At 42.5% G+C, this 17,287-nt stretch overlaps 1 protein-coding gene across 1 annotated transcript in view; it reads right to left on the bottom strand.

The window, feature by feature from the left end:
* The window catches only part of RELN (reelin), a gene marked incomplete at its 5' end in the record, with an annotated part of 58,389 nt that overhangs the window by 1,787 nt on the left and 39,315 nt on the right, over positions 1–17,287 (bottom strand). The window contains 8 exons of the mRNA XM_010148999.1: positions 9,636–9,734; positions 10,127–10,324; positions 11,344–11,563; positions 12,413–12,570; positions 12,909–13,070; positions 13,871–13,944; positions 16,060–16,235; positions 16,750–16,992. Coding sequence (XP_010147301.1) covers positions 9,636–9,734; positions 10,127–10,324; positions 11,344–11,563; positions 12,413–12,570; positions 12,909–13,070; positions 13,871–13,944; positions 16,060–16,235; positions 16,750–16,992 — 1,330 coding nt within the window. The remainder of the gene's footprint in view (positions 1–9,635; positions 9,735–10,126; positions 10,325–11,343; positions 11,564–12,412; positions 12,571–12,908; positions 13,071–13,870; positions 13,945–16,059; positions 16,236–16,749; positions 16,993–17,287) is intronic.

Here is a 17,287-nt window from a genome sequence, read left to right as displayed (position 1 = left end):
GGGAAGAAACCCATGAGAGGGCAGCGGGAGAGTAGACGGCTGACCGGGGCTTTGGTACCCAAAACCTGGCTAACTCCTAAGAGCTGGATCCCACCTGCAAACTTCATCAGCTTTGGAAATGGAGCTGTAAGGTCTGTGGTGCATCCTCATGAGTCTACTCATGGCCCAGCACCACAGAGCCTTTCCATCCTGCTGCCTCTGCTGTGGCAGGGGACTGCATAACAGCCAGAGCCTCATCTGGCTGTGCCTGTTCTCCATCCCTTTACAGACATATCCCGGGGCATACATACACACAGGTACAGGGTCTATGGAATCTACAGCCAAATTGCATTCAGAATTACATGAGAATGAAAAGGTTTGTGTATTCTGTAGTTCTGATACAGAATGTCTCCTCTCAGACCTACTACTTGCAGAGCACTTGGCGTACAGACCCACCGAGATGTGGCTGTGAGAGGGACAGTCACTCCTGCACACTGCGGTCTGGAGTCCCGGGGTATGTGAAGGACCTTTTGATCAGAGAACGACTTAAAAAACTAAACATGGTATCACTTACTGCAGCCAGACTCTAGATTTTAGAGCCACCTGCGAGCCCCTTTCTCAACATGGAAAAGTGGCACACAAGATACTCCACAGATGCAGTCAGAGGATGCAGTTTCTTCAAGAGATCAGAGCAAGCGTTAACCATGTGGACCCCAAGGACAACTCCAACAAGGGTAAGAGCTTCTCCCAGGAGGAACTGCTGGTGACTGCGTGGCCAAATTTTCTTTTGGTTGCCAGGGGAAAGGAGCTGCAAAGTCACCCTGAACCTGTGCAGTCTCAGGCTATTTTCTGACTCCCTCTCCTAATCCTCCCTACCCACTTGGGACCTTGTGCTTCCTAGCTTTGTCTTCAAGTGGGAGAAGGATGCCTGGCCTAAGAGTCTCTATTCCAAAGAACTGAACGTTGCCAGGAGCCTCCAAACCAAGAACTCCATCAGAGTCTAAAGGTGATCTGTGACATAAATGCCTGCAGGAGACATTACAGTTAACAAATTTCCCATTTGTAGGTGCAAGGCAGGTTTTCACTTGTTGAGTTTTCTTTGTGAGTAAAAAGTAAATACTCGTACTGTAATCAGTCATAGTTTCCTCTCTAGTGCATAAGCTTATTTTTAGTGAATGTGGCCCTTAGGAAAAAGAAGTGATTGCATGCTTTGCAAAATACATATGATCCTCCAGAGGCAAAGAGAGCTTTTGCTGTAGTATGGTAACTTCATCTATAAAAATCTGTATAACAAAATTACACCCTCTTCAACAACTGATTGAGAACATGATTGACTAAACTGAATAAAAGCAGTTGTATCAAAATCTAGGATATAAACCCCTAGGCAATTCCAAGTTGCTTCCCAATTATTTTTCTAAGACTTGGCAAATTTCTCCACCCAATTTTACAGAAAAATGACTTTTTGGGGTTTTTTTTGCCACTGGAATGTACATACAAGAATGAAACAAAACCCAGCTCCTGGTGACACTGACTGCAATCAGTTCTAGACCTGGCACAACTTTCGGTGTTCTCACAGTAAGGCACTTGAGCATTTGGCAGTTTGGGGAGGGGTTGATATTTGAGGTTGACTTGTTCTGATTTCGTCAAATGAAAAGGTCTGTACTAATTTGTGTTTATATAAACTCTTTACAACATAAACTCTTATACTTTTTGTATTTATCTTTACATAAACTCTTATTACTTTTTATATTTGTAATGTACTCACTATACTGCGCTTATATATAGTACATAGTGAGTCCATGTTGTTTTAATTCCACTTGATAGCTCAAGTGCAAAGAAGCACTGATGATCGGTCTTTATTCTGGTCCCATACTGATCTCCGTGGAACATCACGCTCACTGCAATGCCAAGTGCCTCACTGAGGAAGGCAGGAGGGAAATCACGACCCCGAATCTCTTCCTGAAAGTGGCTGCTGTGGGTCATGAGGCTTGAAGGAGGTCTTAGTTTGGCCTTCCCTTTAATTCCCATTGCCTGGGAAGTGGGTGGTTCCTTAGACACACGGCCTTCAAGGTGACCTGCCACCTGACATCCCACCTCTCAGGAGCCTATCCTAAACCATGGAGTAAGGATGGAACATTTCTCTGCTAGGAGAAGGCTGCTCTGTAGCAGGAGACAGGGGCCTGGGAGAAAGCACTACCCAACTCTGAGTGGCATCACTCTAGGCACATGGGGCCAAACGGGGCCTCTCTGTGTTTGGCTGACAAAATTGCTGTTTCTGGACCTGGCTAAATTTAGGGCTGAGCTCGGCTGTGAGATCCTTAGCTTGGGCATGACTTTGGAAGCCAGGGCACATGCTGAGCTGCAGTTCCTGGCCCAAGGGCCTTCACATTCCCCCGTCTACCTCCTGTCTTCAGTCTGCTCACATTCAGCAACAGCTCAACAGAGATTTTCAGGACCCTTTTTGAACACTGCCAGGTATACCTGGCCTGTATGTCACTTCAAATGCCTAACCATTTTCTCTGTGGCCATAAAGTTGATGAAGATGTTTAAAACAATGTACAAAGGAGGAGAAAAAACGAAAAAAAGAAAGGAAAAGAATGGAAAAAAGGAACACAGAGGGGGTTGCCTAATAACTTGCAAGAGATTTACTTAGTTTTATGTTTCACTCTGTTATTTCATAAGATGATCAAGGTATTACAAAGAAAACACATATATTCTCTGTGTTACACAGAACACCAAAGCAGGGCAGTGTGTGAAAAATAAGTCTAAATTCCTAAGAATGAAATGTTTTATTTTTTTAATGTACTGGCATGGTTCAAACTTGTTCTCACCAATGTCTGAGATGGCCCTTCCAACTACTGTTTGGATGCCAAAAAAAACTTCATGAAGAAAACCTTGCCTGCTATAGAAAAAGGCATGGTTTTAACCGTTGCTATAGGTCAATAGGTATACCCTGTGTATTACAGTATCGTATCATATTGTTTATTATGTATAGTCTGGTATCCACAAGATGACAATAGGTCTGTATTTTTCTGAAATAATTTTATATATTGGTAGGAGGCAAGCACTGTATAATAGAGATCAATATGCTTTATAAGATCACAGTAAGAATTATATAATATAGTTTGCAGGAGTACTTACACATTTCTTGCATTTGGTGGATTTAAGAATGCTTTCAATAATAAAAAATCTAATTTGTATTTTTACAGACTAGTAAAAGGCTCTACCACACTTTTGCTAGCGTTTTGTTTTGTTTGGAGGACCCAAAATGTGCCAGACAGCATCAAGCTACATTAGGAGTAGATCCCTCCTTCCGTAACAGCGGGTGTGGAGGGAACATTTGTTTGGATATCAGCGGTAAATTGGAGGCTGCTTTGCAAGCGTGTAATGGACTGTCAGCATCTGCGGAGCCTTCTGCCTTTTCTATGCATTCACTGAACCAGCAGTGAATCAGAAAAATACACACCCAAAATCGTTATCTGCGTATTGCTGACAGAGCAAACGGCATAAAAGCAATTAATAGAAGCAAGTACTGCAAAATCTGTTTGACAGCTTTGAGTGCATTATTAAAAAACACATAGAAGATAATACTGCTCCAGTTTATGTAAGAAAACCTAAATAACTTTCCAGTGAAGTCACTGGAATTATACTAGTTACATGAAAATGACATGCAGCCAATAGAGAAGAAAAAAATTCTGTCCAGGTTATGTTCAGTAAATACCTACAATAAAGTAATTTATGGGGAGTTGCTTTGCATCTTTAGTCTTTAATCAAGTGTTCTGGCTACTGCATGTTTCCGAAAGCATGGTTTGAACTACACGAAAACATAGGAAAACAGAACACCAGCAAACGGAATGAAAAACATGCAGTAAACCCCCCCAGTATATACTAACATTGTTCATCGTTTCTGTGGTTTTATTTTTAATTGACAGGGCACAAGAGGAACCAAATAGAAACAAAAATATTTGGATAACAAAATGAAACGTGAACGAAACCTTAGAAATGAGCAATGGCATGCCTCTCAGGAGTAGGCTTGGGGTGCATTTTGAGGCTGAATTACAAATGCTTTGCTGGGGAGTACTATAAAGAGAAAAGTGATGTGCTGCGACTGAAGTCCTGGTGGCTCATCTCAATCACAAACATTCTTTGGCTCCAGTGAGGTCCAGATTTGACCCAAGATTTGACTCAGTAACCCCGCTCAGTAACTATGTTGGTTAGTGCCATCTGTTAACTGCGACAGCACAAAGCAGCAGAGTTACCAGAAACAAAAGAACTACCTGGGAGACACTTGCTGTGTATCTAAGGGGCATGTGTGGCTATGTATCCAGGCACGTTCACCGCCTGGCTGTGGCTTCAGCTCTGTGGTCACTAATTATGGAAAAAAGTGGGAGTTCCCCCTTGGAGCTGAGAGGTCGCCCATGCAACGCGCTGGGTGCCCTCCGTTGGCAGGTCTCCTTGCACTGCAGGAGGAGGGGAAGCTCTTCTCACATTTCTCACTGCGCTAGGGGGTGAGCTGCTGGACACTTCCTGCTAAGTTTAACTTGCCCAGAGCTCCCTGGGGAGGAGCTGCAAGGGCCCTCAGGAGCTACGTGGCACACCGCAGAGGGTACAGATGATTTTCCACTGACCCATCATTGATAAAACGGTGCAAGAACTGCAGCTGTAACAGCAACTTACATTTGATATTGGTTCAGGGAAAGTACTTACCTTATTCTAGTGTAAAACCAATGACAGCAAACAATGAAATACAACACAAGTTAGAAAATGCCTTTCAATGCATGCAGCACTGTGATTAGTCATAAAACCCTGATGAGGTTTAGAGGCAATATAGGACTTTTCGTCTCTTTTGAAAATAAAAATTGAACAAATTATTTCCTGATATTTCAGATCAATGTTTACATTTTTATTTTCTATAAAATTCAGCATGCACTTTTTAGAAACATAATAAAAATGTCATAAAAGCACAGACTGCATCGTATTAAATTTGGCATAAATGTTGTGAATATTCACATAATTACCTAATGTTTGAACTATTTCTGTTCTTGATTCTAAATGTTGATACTTGAATTTAAGTGCATTTTTCCAATCATCACTTTTTACTAAATCATCAAGCAGATGAAAACGCTTTTCCACATGAGCACTCTTTGTTAGAGCTACAATATTTAATTTGTATTTTAATGATGCAAAATAAGGATAAACATTCTTTGCACCAAATGCAACATAAGTTCTGAGTATATCATTTGTGCCAAAAACGTGAGAATATCCTGACAATGAAGAGCATGGAGTGATGGCTATGGAGGGTTTCGTTCTGTTAGTCAACAGTTCACCATAAAACAATAGATGGGGATAATATTTCTAGCAATCCTTGAACAACTCAAATTCCCTTGGATCACATCACGTGTTTTGGGGTGCAAAGAAAGCAACGTCAGACCCATAGAGTTCAGCTTATCATTGCCCTTCAGTTCTCATTACCTTGGGCCAGAATTGAGTTTATAAGAGGTCAATAGTGGCCTGCCCTAGACACAAAGAAATGGCAGTTCCAAATGCACATGCAAAAGAGTGCGTGGTGTCTGTGCAGCAGACAGGCTGAGAGCTGTGCTTCGAGAAAAAACAATGTGCAAATGAAATGCTGGGTTGGACACGGGCTCTTCTTAGGGCAGAAGTACAGGGGAACTGAAAAGCATTCCTCCTTAAGTCTGGGGTAAAATACTTTTTCATCCTAAGAAGAGCCACATGGAACATGTGAGACTTGTGCCTAAAGCTTTCTTTACGAATGGAGAGGAAAATGCTGCACTAATGAGGAATTATTGGCACTAGCTTTAAAAGGAACTGGACAGCTTGATAACTAATATCCGCAAGATAGACATCACCTGTTGTTAAAATCAGCTGGCGAGTGGTTAGCTGGCAAGACCAATTTAATGTGTAACATTCAAAGCAGGTATTGTATTTCACCTCTTCCAAAGAGGTGCTCAATTTGAGCACCATTTGCAGCTGCATCACAGCCTTAATGATACTGGGTCTTAATGAGTGATTCAACTAATCCATCCAGTGGAATGATCCTAAGTAACACACAAAGCACTCGCCTTTGGCCTTTCTAATCACCACCAGGTATTTTGCATGCACGTATAATCTACAGGTCATTTTTTTCCTCCAGCAAACTACCTTGGGATCAAAAAGGAAACAGAGAAATTGCATCCTAAAAATGTGTTTGCTGGTAAGAGGATGCTGGCCCTTGACTCAGAAATCAATGAGTGTGCACAGAGTGTCATGACCCTGGCTGCGCATCGGCTGTCAGCAGTATCTGCGCCACGACCGGGCAGCTGGGCCTGTGACAGGATTAATTTAAAACCTTTCCGTTTCTGAGAAGAGTTTAGCCATGAAAGCAGGTATTCACAGGTCTGCCCTGGGGTGAGTACTGTAAGGAGGAGCAGGGACATCCCCCATGTTGGATGGGAAATCAAATCACGGAAGTCCTTGGTTGTGCTACGTCCCTGCAGACCAGCTCTCCCTGCAGGCAAGTGCTTTCCCTGCTTGCCCTCCTGCTCCAGCCCGTAGTCTGCTCAAGGAGAGCACGGCTCACTCGCCCATGGGCTGAGGGAAAGCTGGCTCAGCACCTAGGTGTGCACCTGGGGCTGCAGGCAGCCAAGCCAACACCTAGGGTGTTAGGGAAAGTCAGCTCTCAGCTCACACGGTAGTGGGGGAAACACAGGATGTGTGGAAAGCTGGGAATTTCTGCACGTCCCAAACCACACCTCATGGCATAGGCTGCCTTCTTGCTGCAGCGCCTCACAGGCTAGAGGCTTGCCTGCTGTGGCTACGTGGCTACACAGATCACAAACATGAAGATCCAGGACTTAAACCAGCGCCAGTGAGGATAATTTTGATGGTGCCCAGAGAGGTGCATGGAGTCTTGTTCAGGTGGGCGATGGAGTGCAGGGTTATAAGAGGACTGAGCTCAGACCATTAGACACGGACCAGCAACAGGTCCTGTAGCCAGGGATGTTCCTAGCTTTCTGAGGGAAGGTCAGAGTGCCAGCAAGAATTACTTCCGGTTTGGAGGCACATATGTTTTCTAAGGCATCCCAGCTTTGGGATGAATAAGCCAGGAAGAAGCCTACGGACTCTCCAGTGACTCCCTGTAGAATTAATGGGAAGAGGTAATGACCACACCCTGGTGAATGGTTTTAGTTCAGGCTGTGCCTCTCTGCAGCCATGCCAGAGAGCCATGGGGTGGCTGTCGCCCAGAGAGATCTCCTCTGGCAATCCCAGTGGAGGGGTAGAGGCACCCGAGGGACACTGCCTCCTCACCTGAGACGAGGTAGCTTGCTCTCCCCGGGGGCAGGCAGGGTTTCTGTGCCCTTCATTGGAAAAATGAAGGAATACTAAGAATTAAAGCTAAGCCCTACCTCTAGTGTTCATGGTATGAATCCCGATAGCCCTGGTATGTGCAGGATCATCCAGGGTTGGTGCTAACAGACACTGATCCAGGCTCCCCTCTGTATGTCTGGAAGCTCTCCGCAGAGGTGACTGAGTGGAGGAACTGAATTGCCGGGGGGCAAAGGGACCAGTGTGAGGTGGCAGAGTGAAACAGCAGAGCTAGAGGAGAACCCAGGTGGGAGTATCTATTGGCAAGGAACAGTGTGCTTCCCTTCCAAAGGCTTTACTGAACCCTTCGTGGGTTACTTGCAAATAAAATGTTAAGAGGCCTACAGACTGTTTTGATGAATTAAGAAGCAGACAGAACTGAAGCAAACCAGATGGGTCAAAGCCACCTGTCAGGTCTGAGCACATGCTGGCATATAAACCAGATGCACCACAGCATGTAATTCTGCCTTTCCTGAGAGCAGCACATCTCAGTGTTGTAGCAGGGCTAGAACTCCACACCTGGCCTTTGGGAAATACACTGCCATGGCACTCCATTTCACAGTATTTGGTAAAGGAGAAAACTGACTGGTTTGGTCTTTCTTCCTCTGTGGTTTGTATCAGATGTTACTTAAACAGGATGAAAAAACTCTGTCTTTAGCCTGGGCCAATATTCAGAAGAGTTTAAAGCTCTGTATCAGGGGGGAAAAAAAAAAAAAAAAGAGAAGGGAAAAGGCACTGTCTGCCCATCTGGTTTCTCCGCTAGGCAAGGTGTGACAACTTGCTTTACCATTTCTATTGCTGTCTCCATTCTAGTATAACGTATCTCATATGCCTGGCTTGTCACCACTCAACCTGTGTGTCTAGTCTAAAACAAGGTAGATCTCATTGTCAAGGAAGTTCTCCTGAATTCAGCCTAAGAATCACTTTTAAAAGATCTGTCCTATTCCTACTTATACTCCCTAATTCGGTGCTCAAATGGATGGATAGTGTTATGCTCTTTTTTTTCCACGATTTTTTTTTTTTTTTTAACCACATGGTGGAAAGACATAGGAATATTTCAGAACAACCAGTACCCTTTTCCATGGTTTCCTAAACACTGTGAGCCTCCTGCAGGTTCATACTCTTTCATGTCTTTCCTGATGCCAAATTGTACAGCCATTGATTAACTAAGCCAGGGATCATATCCATCCCCCTGTTCCTTCAAGCTTTAAGCTTAATGTTATGGAAGCAGAGCCCAGCAAGGTGTGTAAAAGCAGCAGAGCGCGTACAGTTACTCAGTGTTGGGACCAATTTGTTCGGGGCTGATATGAGTGCCATGCAAGCTGGTGCTTCTCGGTGGAAAGAACAGGGCTAACTAGCAGTCAGATAATTCACTTTGCTATCATTACAAAACATTACTTGCAGCGTCTCTGCTAATTCAGAAACCTCATAGTTATAATTACACAGTCTGGAGGTTATCCAAGCCTAATTTCTTCATTGCTGGTTTTTAAATTGTTCAATAAAAGGAACGTTTGAACCTATCTATGGAGCAGGCATGCCTCTCTCTGCCAACCAGTGTCAGCGATGAGTTCCCGCCCGTGAAGCCACTAGCATTTCACCTCTACCGGAACTAAATTGTTAAGAGAAAAAGCAGGTCATCTCTTCATGACGTAACACAGGAAAAACGGGTTAGCTGCCAGCGAAACCCAGCTCAAGAATGGGAGAATCAGGAGGGTGCAGACACTTTACTTGGTAAAATCTTGACAAGGGGATGAATATAGAGCTCGGACCATAGGAACCTGATATAGTGAACCCTGTTTCTGAACAGTATCCTTCTTACTAAAAAAAGGAAATGAATAAGGCATTAGTTGCTAAAGCAAATTTTTCAGAGGCACAACAACATTACTTTGTGCAAAGAGCAATACAGCAGAGACTTTTGTATCTTCCAAAGGATATGAATCAGCCTTACATGGCAGCAGTGTTGAACAAAAATTTCCTTTCTTATATCCCAGCACTATATATTTGGTAGTCATTGCTGCATTACAGGAACTCACCAACACTCGGTGGTGATAAAGCCCCGCTTTCCCTCCTGCGTTTTTCCACGATGCACAACACATACCCCTGCTGTGCCACTTACTTCGTGACCGTCTTAACTGCTGACGGCTGCAGTCAGGGCAGAGCATTAACAAAGACTGGTACTCAAAGGTTTCCCTGGGCCACAACTGTTCTTACTGAGCTTAACACTCGTGCCATGCTGGAGGAATTTCAGTGCTTTCTGAGATGGGGTGGGATGAGGTGAAGCTGATACTCACAGGACGACTTCTACGTGGTCCAAAGCCCACTGATCATGACCTGTTCCATTGTGACGGGGCTGCCACCAGCGCAGTAAGACTCCTTTCATTCGTGCCTCCCTGTTGTCACAAAAGAAAGAGCCTGTGAGAGCTCCAGACTATGGGTGTTTTGCACACCTCTACCTACCCCCCAACAGGAACCGAGAGCAAATTCAAAGCGCGATTTCTATATCCCTGAACATTAAGACACTGCATATGCAAAACATTTAATGGTGAAAATGCACACAGGTAAGAAGGATAACCCCCCCATTTTTCAACCAAGTATTCTGTTTTTCTTTCAAATTTGATAAACATTAGGCTGGAATTTCTTAATCAGCCTTCCCCTCCAGTTTTCTTCTTTGTTTACGCTCTCACCAACCTTTTTCCTTTCACAGTGATGCAAAGGTAGATTCTTTCTTAGCAGAAATATATCTTGTGCACTTACAGGTAATGAAATGTGACTGGGTACTCACAGGGGAACGTTATAAGACACTCTTTGGGCTTGTATAAAGTCCTTTGGCTGATGCTGTGCAATTACTTGCCATGTAATTCCATTATTTACACTGTATTGGAGGAGCACTGCCTTGTCTACAGTGTTAGGATCACTCAGATTGGTATTGCAACTGTCCGTTTGTGAAATACTTCCAATTTGCAAAACAAACATGATTTTGCTGTAAAACACAGGGAGAAAAGGTATATTCAATATTCAAAAAGTATTCAAGCAGGAACAATAGCATTTCCAGGTTTATTGCAGTTACTTTATTAAAACTTCGAGCATCCTCAAGTTTCATTACTTTTAAGATGCAAAATAAACTGTTTTCACATCTCTAAAACACAGCTGCCCTTTCAAAATAATAGCTGGCTGTGTATAACATATTGCCATATAGTTGGAGGCAATAGATACAATTTTACAAGGTATCTGCACAAAACTGAGATACATAAAAAGGATAAACATGCAAATGAGTGTATGAAAAGCTAAAAAAGGGCAAATAAAGGTTGCATATAATAAAGTGCCTACCGGTTTTCTCATAGTCTACCTGAGTGTTCAAATAAGAAGGAAGAGTTTGATTTATATCTGGCCCATTTGCCGATTCATCCTCTTTCTAATCTTGCTCTAGACAACTGAGCTCTAGTCAATCGGTCCAGAAAGCTGTCACTCTGTTAAGAGCCAGCACAGGATGGTTGCCTTAGTTTTTCCATGGCCAAAGAGCCTCAAGAGATGAAAAAGATACTCCTGTTCATTGCCAGGTGAATATAATTCTATTTGACGGCTGAAGCGGGAAAATGAGTCTCTAATTACTAATGGTGTCTTTAGGCATAACCATCGTGGAGGCACATACAAACACGGGGTTTGTGTAATCAGATCAGGCACTGGTCCAGGCAGCCTGGTGTCCAGTTGTTGCCAACCGCTTCATTGTCAGTGCTGGCTTGCTAGACAGTGCTCTGTTGGGCATGACGAAAACATCTGACCTTTTCATCCGACATCGCTTCCTCCTCACTCTCCATCTCCCAAGTGGAAGTTGCAAAGCATTTTGGCAACCCTAATGTTTATCTGCCAGCCACATCTGACTGCACGGTAGAGCCAGGGCAGCCTGTCCTCATCAGCACTGGCCCACATGGCTGCACGTACATAGGAAGAGTTTACTTTCTCATGAGATGCTAAAAGAGCATTTTAGGCTCAAAGTATTACCTTGCCCGGGTGAGATCCAGAGGCTTTGTCACAGCTTGTCGTATTTGACATCCATTAAAATAGAGCGAATCTCCATGGGCGTAGGGTGCCAGCTGTCCGCATCCATTCCCTATCACTCCCCCCTGAATGGTTTCCCAGTTTATTTCAGTGACTCTTTCAGATTCAAAATTATCTTTAATATAACTGGGGAGGTCATGGCTAAAACCAGAGCAGTCATCACCTAGGAATGACACACTGAAGTTATAAAACACACAAAAATCAAAAGGCTTGAGCAAATTGAGTTACAGTTCATTGTAATTCCATTCAAGGTTGTGGCCCAATATGCAGTGTGACTACAGGCTGAATATATTTCAGCAGATCCATTAATAATGTGTACATTGCCATACAGCATCTGTTTTTAGAAAACTGAGGCTGAGGGTCTTATTTTTTCATCAGTATAACTTCAAGTTTCTCCTATTTTGCATTGATGACAATATGAGAAACCTCAAATTGCAAGATGAAGGGAAATGCATCTAAAACAGGGAAGGGAGCCGATCTTGTAAAGTTATGGGACTTTCTCCTGGGAAGACATTAAACACTCTCTCCACTCCCACAAAGCACTTAGCATGTAATGAGGGCACTCAGGTATCATTAGGCATGTGTTTGGCTGCATTGAGGGATTAGAGCAGAACACTCAGTCCTGATGGGGCACAGAACCGAGCCCCTTACAGGTGCCAGTCACCAACATCTGGATGCCCACATACACTTCCCCTGGGAGTGGGTGCACCCCTGAAAGGAGTACAGGGGTGAAAGCCATTTCTGGGTAAGCAGGTAGCCATGCTCTGCCTTCAACGAGGACTGAATGGGCTTTACATACAATGCCAGACGGGAGAGACTACCGACTCAATCCAGAACGAGTAAAGGGAGGGTAGAGCTGTTATTTGCAGCTGTCAAATTATTGATTTAGAATTTCTTACTCAGACATTCCAGTGATGAATTTAGACATGATACAGCACTCTGTCTTTTTGTTTAATTCTGAGCTAGATTAGACTGTAGCAGATGGATAATAAAGAAATTGAAGAAAAGAAACCTTGATATCCTTCGTCACAAATGCAAATGGCTCCAGTGGTGCAATATCCGTGGCCACTGCAGAGCTTAGGGCACGCTTCCCCAATGTACACGTGGTCAATTGCCCAGCTTTGTTTCTCTAGTTCTTCTCCTTTCTGAATCCACCTGAACTGCGTTGCACTGCAAATATCAAAATCCAAACACTGTTATTACGATGTCCAGCATTAAACACATCTGCCGTTCAAACACACCAGCAGCAGATGTAATGAAAAATGTCGTATGAAGGGGCTGTGACTTCAGTAACTGGAATGGCCCACCCTGAATGGGTGGCTGCTACCTCATTGGCAATAGCCACTTCTCTTAACAAAAAGCTTCCTGAAAAAACATGAATTATGTATCAGATCTAAATCCAGCAATAAAGAAGCATTTTTAATTCACCAGTTGTTCCAAGTAAACAGTGCCAGCGAGACAGATGACATTTTATAGGTCCTCAGTGAGCTGACCTTTCAGTAACCTACCTGGATGAGACATGATCAGGCAGCTGGATAGTTACTCTTCTCCACATGGAGCTGTTGACAGAGTTATAGATGGTAGCTTCGTGGAATTGAAATGGGGAGCAGCCAATGCTATTAGATGAGGAAGGAAGACAGTGTGTCTGGACCAGCTGCCATGAGTCTGTCCTGGAGGAAACAAAAAAAATTGTTTTAGAACAACTGAAGGAATACTGAAAGGGAAACAGGTAATTTCTAAGGGTCATGGCACTGCCTATCTCAGTAAAAAAACCCAAGAGACTGTCAGCCATAGTTTCCATGCTGTATAGCTGCCAATAGACAGGAGGTGAGGCTGAAGGGAAGACTTTACAGCACCAGGTCTGATTACTGTGAAACCCTTGGAGGTGGTATAACCCAGAGCTGTTCTGGGCTGGCATGACAGAAGGATTTATTTAGGAGTCTGTTCCTTAGTCTCTCTCTTGCGGTGTTCCGAAGAGTCCCAAAAGCATTTGCTCCATGCTCACATGCAGTCATTTGAGCACAGAATATACCTTTGTACTTACAAATGATAATGCACGCGCTAGTATACTACAGCACAGGAGACAGTGTTATTAATTGTTTGCTAGTTAAAAACCAGTTTGGAATTACTAACTCCCACTTCATTACAGCTTGGCCCTAAACATATAGTCTTGTATATACTAAAACAACAGTTTCCTGTGAATGTGGTTTTCTGTAAGCACATTTTTAACAGAAGCATGCTCATAAGCGTAACTGCAAGCTCAATGCCATGAATCTGTCAACGTCTGGGATAAATTATAAAGAGAATTTACAGGAGTTATGTAGACAAATCCCAGTACTTGCACACAGGCTTTGTTCAGATCCTGTTGCAAGAGGAATAGCAAAATAATTGCTTTAATAAATAAAAAGCTTTCTAGGTTTTTGCATCATACTATTTTTTTTTTAGGTCTGTGTATTCTGCTGTCATTTACCTGGCATCCTTCGTATACTCCAGCATCACAGAGTGGAGATCACCACAAGAAGTTGCTTCACAGCCAACCACAATCTATAGCACAAATAAAATTGGCTGCTGTAACAAGTCAGGTAGACATTTAATGTGATATATAGTGAAGTCTTGTTCTCCTCTTTTTTTTTTCTTTACAGTGTGAATAAAAGAGATTGCCAACTTAGATCGTGAACAAAATCCATCAAAAGTGTATGGAAAACAAAAGATGCAGTACTTCAGATACTGTTTTTACTTAATGAATTTTACTTCATTGCTGTTATTTTCAAACAGAATCTTAACACTACATTCCTAAAGTTCAAATTAAATATCTAAACAAACATTGTTTCTGAAACACAAAGATGTGTTAGCTCCTTGGACTTTCAGAAAGTGAAGTGGAGCCCTCAATAGGATATAGACTGGTTGCAGTGAGTCCAGAGGAGGCCACAAAGATGCTCAGAGGGCTGGAGCACCTCTGCTATGGGGACAGGCTGAGAGAATTGGGCTTGTTCAGCCTGGAGAAGAGAAGGATCCAGGGAGACGTTATTGCACCTTCCAGTACCTGAAGGGGCCTACAAGAAAGCTGAGGGGGACTTTTTACAAGGGTCTGTAGTAACAGGACAAGGGGTAACGGGTTTAAATTGAAAGTGGGGAAGTTTAGATTAGATATCAGGAGGAAGTTCTTCACGGAGAGGCTGGTGAGGCACTGGAACAGGTTGCCCAGAGATGTTGTGGATGCCCCATCCCTGGATGTCTTCAAGGCCAGGTTGGTTGAGGATTTGAGCAACCTGGTCTAGTGCAAGGTGTCCCTGCCCATGGCAGGGGGGTTGGAACTGGATGGTCTTTAAGGTCCCTTCCAACCCAAACCATTCTATGATTCTATGAGTACCTAACTATATACTAATTACTTATGAAATTTATAATTCATAATGTAGAACATGTGGATATAAACTTCAAGTCAATCCAATTTTAGAATAGAATTATGCTGAATATTTAAAACAGTAAACGTATTTGTGTCATATTAGAGTGGAAAGATTACAGTACTCATAGTACTGAATAGATAACAAAAAGCTAAATTTTAAGAGCTTCAGTACCAAATGGCAGACATGCACTAGAGCTGAGTTTGTAGTTTAGAAATAAAATCTCTGCTGTGACTGGTGAATAAAAAGAAGGAGAGAGTCAAGAGACAGCAGCTCTGCAATGAGAATTCAGTAATATGAACTATTAAATGCTGATGGGTTATCATAATTTTGGCCTTAAAACAGAGGAATAAGATGATAGGCTCGGTAAAATAAGCAGCTTGGGGGTGTCTTGGCTTTTAGGGGTAAAGACCATACTGGACTCCTCTTTTATATCATTTTATTGAAGGTGGCATGCTGTGTGAGTGGGGGAAGCAGTGTTTTAGGGATTATGTTAGTCAATATAAAATAGTCAGTGATGCTGAGAAAAGATGAAAATAATGATTAGTGGAAGATGGAAAATTCTGGAATTCATGTCAAACGAAAGAGCAAGAAAAAAGCAACATCAGAAGATGGATGAGTATTTTGATAGCCCTGCTTTCATATTCATTCCTGGCTTATTTGAGACATAGTGCCTGGGGAAGGGCCTAGACAATTTCTGGACAACAGCTACATATGGCCTTTGGCCCTGGGCAGAATTCTACCTTAAAAAAAAGTAAAAGATTCAGAAATGTTTCTCTGATTATTTAGGTTATTTGCCATGACACAAGTAAGTAGAAAGGGTACTTCTACTTGAGAACTTTGCATTTTCCATACGCCACTTTTCTCCAGCTTGTCTCTACTTTGCCTTTTCTGCTTATTCACGAGTTAGGGGGAAATGGCATATTCTGCACGCTGTGTATTCTCACATTAGAAACTAATTCCTATTGTATCTGATGATCCAGTAATTTCAGGAAAAACGCACTAGATTTCCAATCCCTTTCAGTAACCCCTAAAGCATAGAGACAGTCAGAATGATTTGACATTTAACGTTCATGCAACCTTTCTGATTCCCATTACCTACACTTCAGAATTTCCTTTAAATTCTAGTAAAAACTAACTATGAATTATTCATCAAATTGGGCATCCTAGTTGGAAGAATTATTATTTCTGGAGACACATTAGATGATTTTTCCTTGCATACTTTACTTTGGAGAGAGAGAGAGAGAACATTTCTTACTTTAAACTGCATCATGTATCCTGGCTGTATAATGAGCTCCCTGGAGGACAGGATGTTGTGTGTTTTGTCCTTTTTCTTATTTGGCCAGTAGAGATGGAATGATGGATTTCCACAAAACCCTGCAGTCCTGACTGCATTAGGGTAAAAACTCCAATTTTCTTCATGAGAGGTGCCTTCTGTTAAGAAGCGTTAAATACAATTACTGCATTGTCTCGGTAAACACTGAGGCTTAATAATGAATCCACAGAATCACTAGATAGAGTACTTTAGTGATATAAACACTAAATCTATGCTATCTGTCATGCCGCACAGCAAGCTACTAACAGACATAATAAAAACATCAGCTCCAGAGAGGTAATTAAAGTGTTTGAATAATAGTACTTTTAAAAAAATGCGATTAAATAAAACTTTATTACCAGGAATTTAAATTAAATAAGTTGGACAGAAATAAAAACTTTTGCCTTTCTTATGGGTATATACATATATACACACACACATGCATATATACATGCATATCTATATTTACACACCCCTACTAGTGGCATGAAGAATACTATATAAACAGCATTAGTCTACAAAATGAGAAACTGGCAAAGTTAACAAAGAGAAAAAGTGTGCTTGCCAGCTCACAGGGCTTATCTTAGATAAGATAATGCCAGACAACAGATTAGCTCTCACAGCCTGTCTTACCATCATCAAACGTATCTACCAGCTGGCTGGGGTTGATCTCGGCTCCTCCGATGAGGATGTTATCCAGCGCCCACTGTGCCCGGTCGGGGCCTGAAACCACGATCCCGTTGCTGATGGTAAAAGGCTGCCACCAGCGCAAGCGGGTTGTGTTGGTCAGAGCGTGTTCGGGGAGGAGGATGTAGTCATGCCTGACTGAGATGTATTTTTGGTAATCCATCTCGTGAAGCAAAGTCCAGGATATGCCTAGAATGAAAAGATGCAGGTTTAGTAATAAAAACAAGCGTATGGTAGAACCTTCTAAAAGATTAAAGGAAGATAACAGAAAATAAATAATAATAGCTTTGTTCTTCTGATAGATAAACCTTAATTCCTAAGGGCAGTTGGCAACTGTTAGTCATTGCAAGAGTAATCTTGTAATCACATAAAAGAATCAAATTGGCTGGAAGCCATTGATTACTGAACTCAGGCAGGAGTATTACAGAAGAGTCCTGAGCAACAGATGGAAATTTTCGATGGGGAAAATACAAGGACAAAAATG

Source organism: Eurypyga helias, unplaced genomic scaffold (genome assembly GCF_000690775.1).
Source record: "Eurypyga helias isolate BGI_N326 unplaced genomic scaffold, ASM69077v1 scaffold23353, whole genome shotgun sequence".
In the NCBI taxonomy this organism is placed as follows: Eukaryota; Metazoa; Chordata; class Aves; order Eurypygiformes; family Eurypygidae; genus Eurypyga; species Eurypyga helias.
This window is presented reverse-complemented; position numbering and strand designations above follow the sequence as displayed.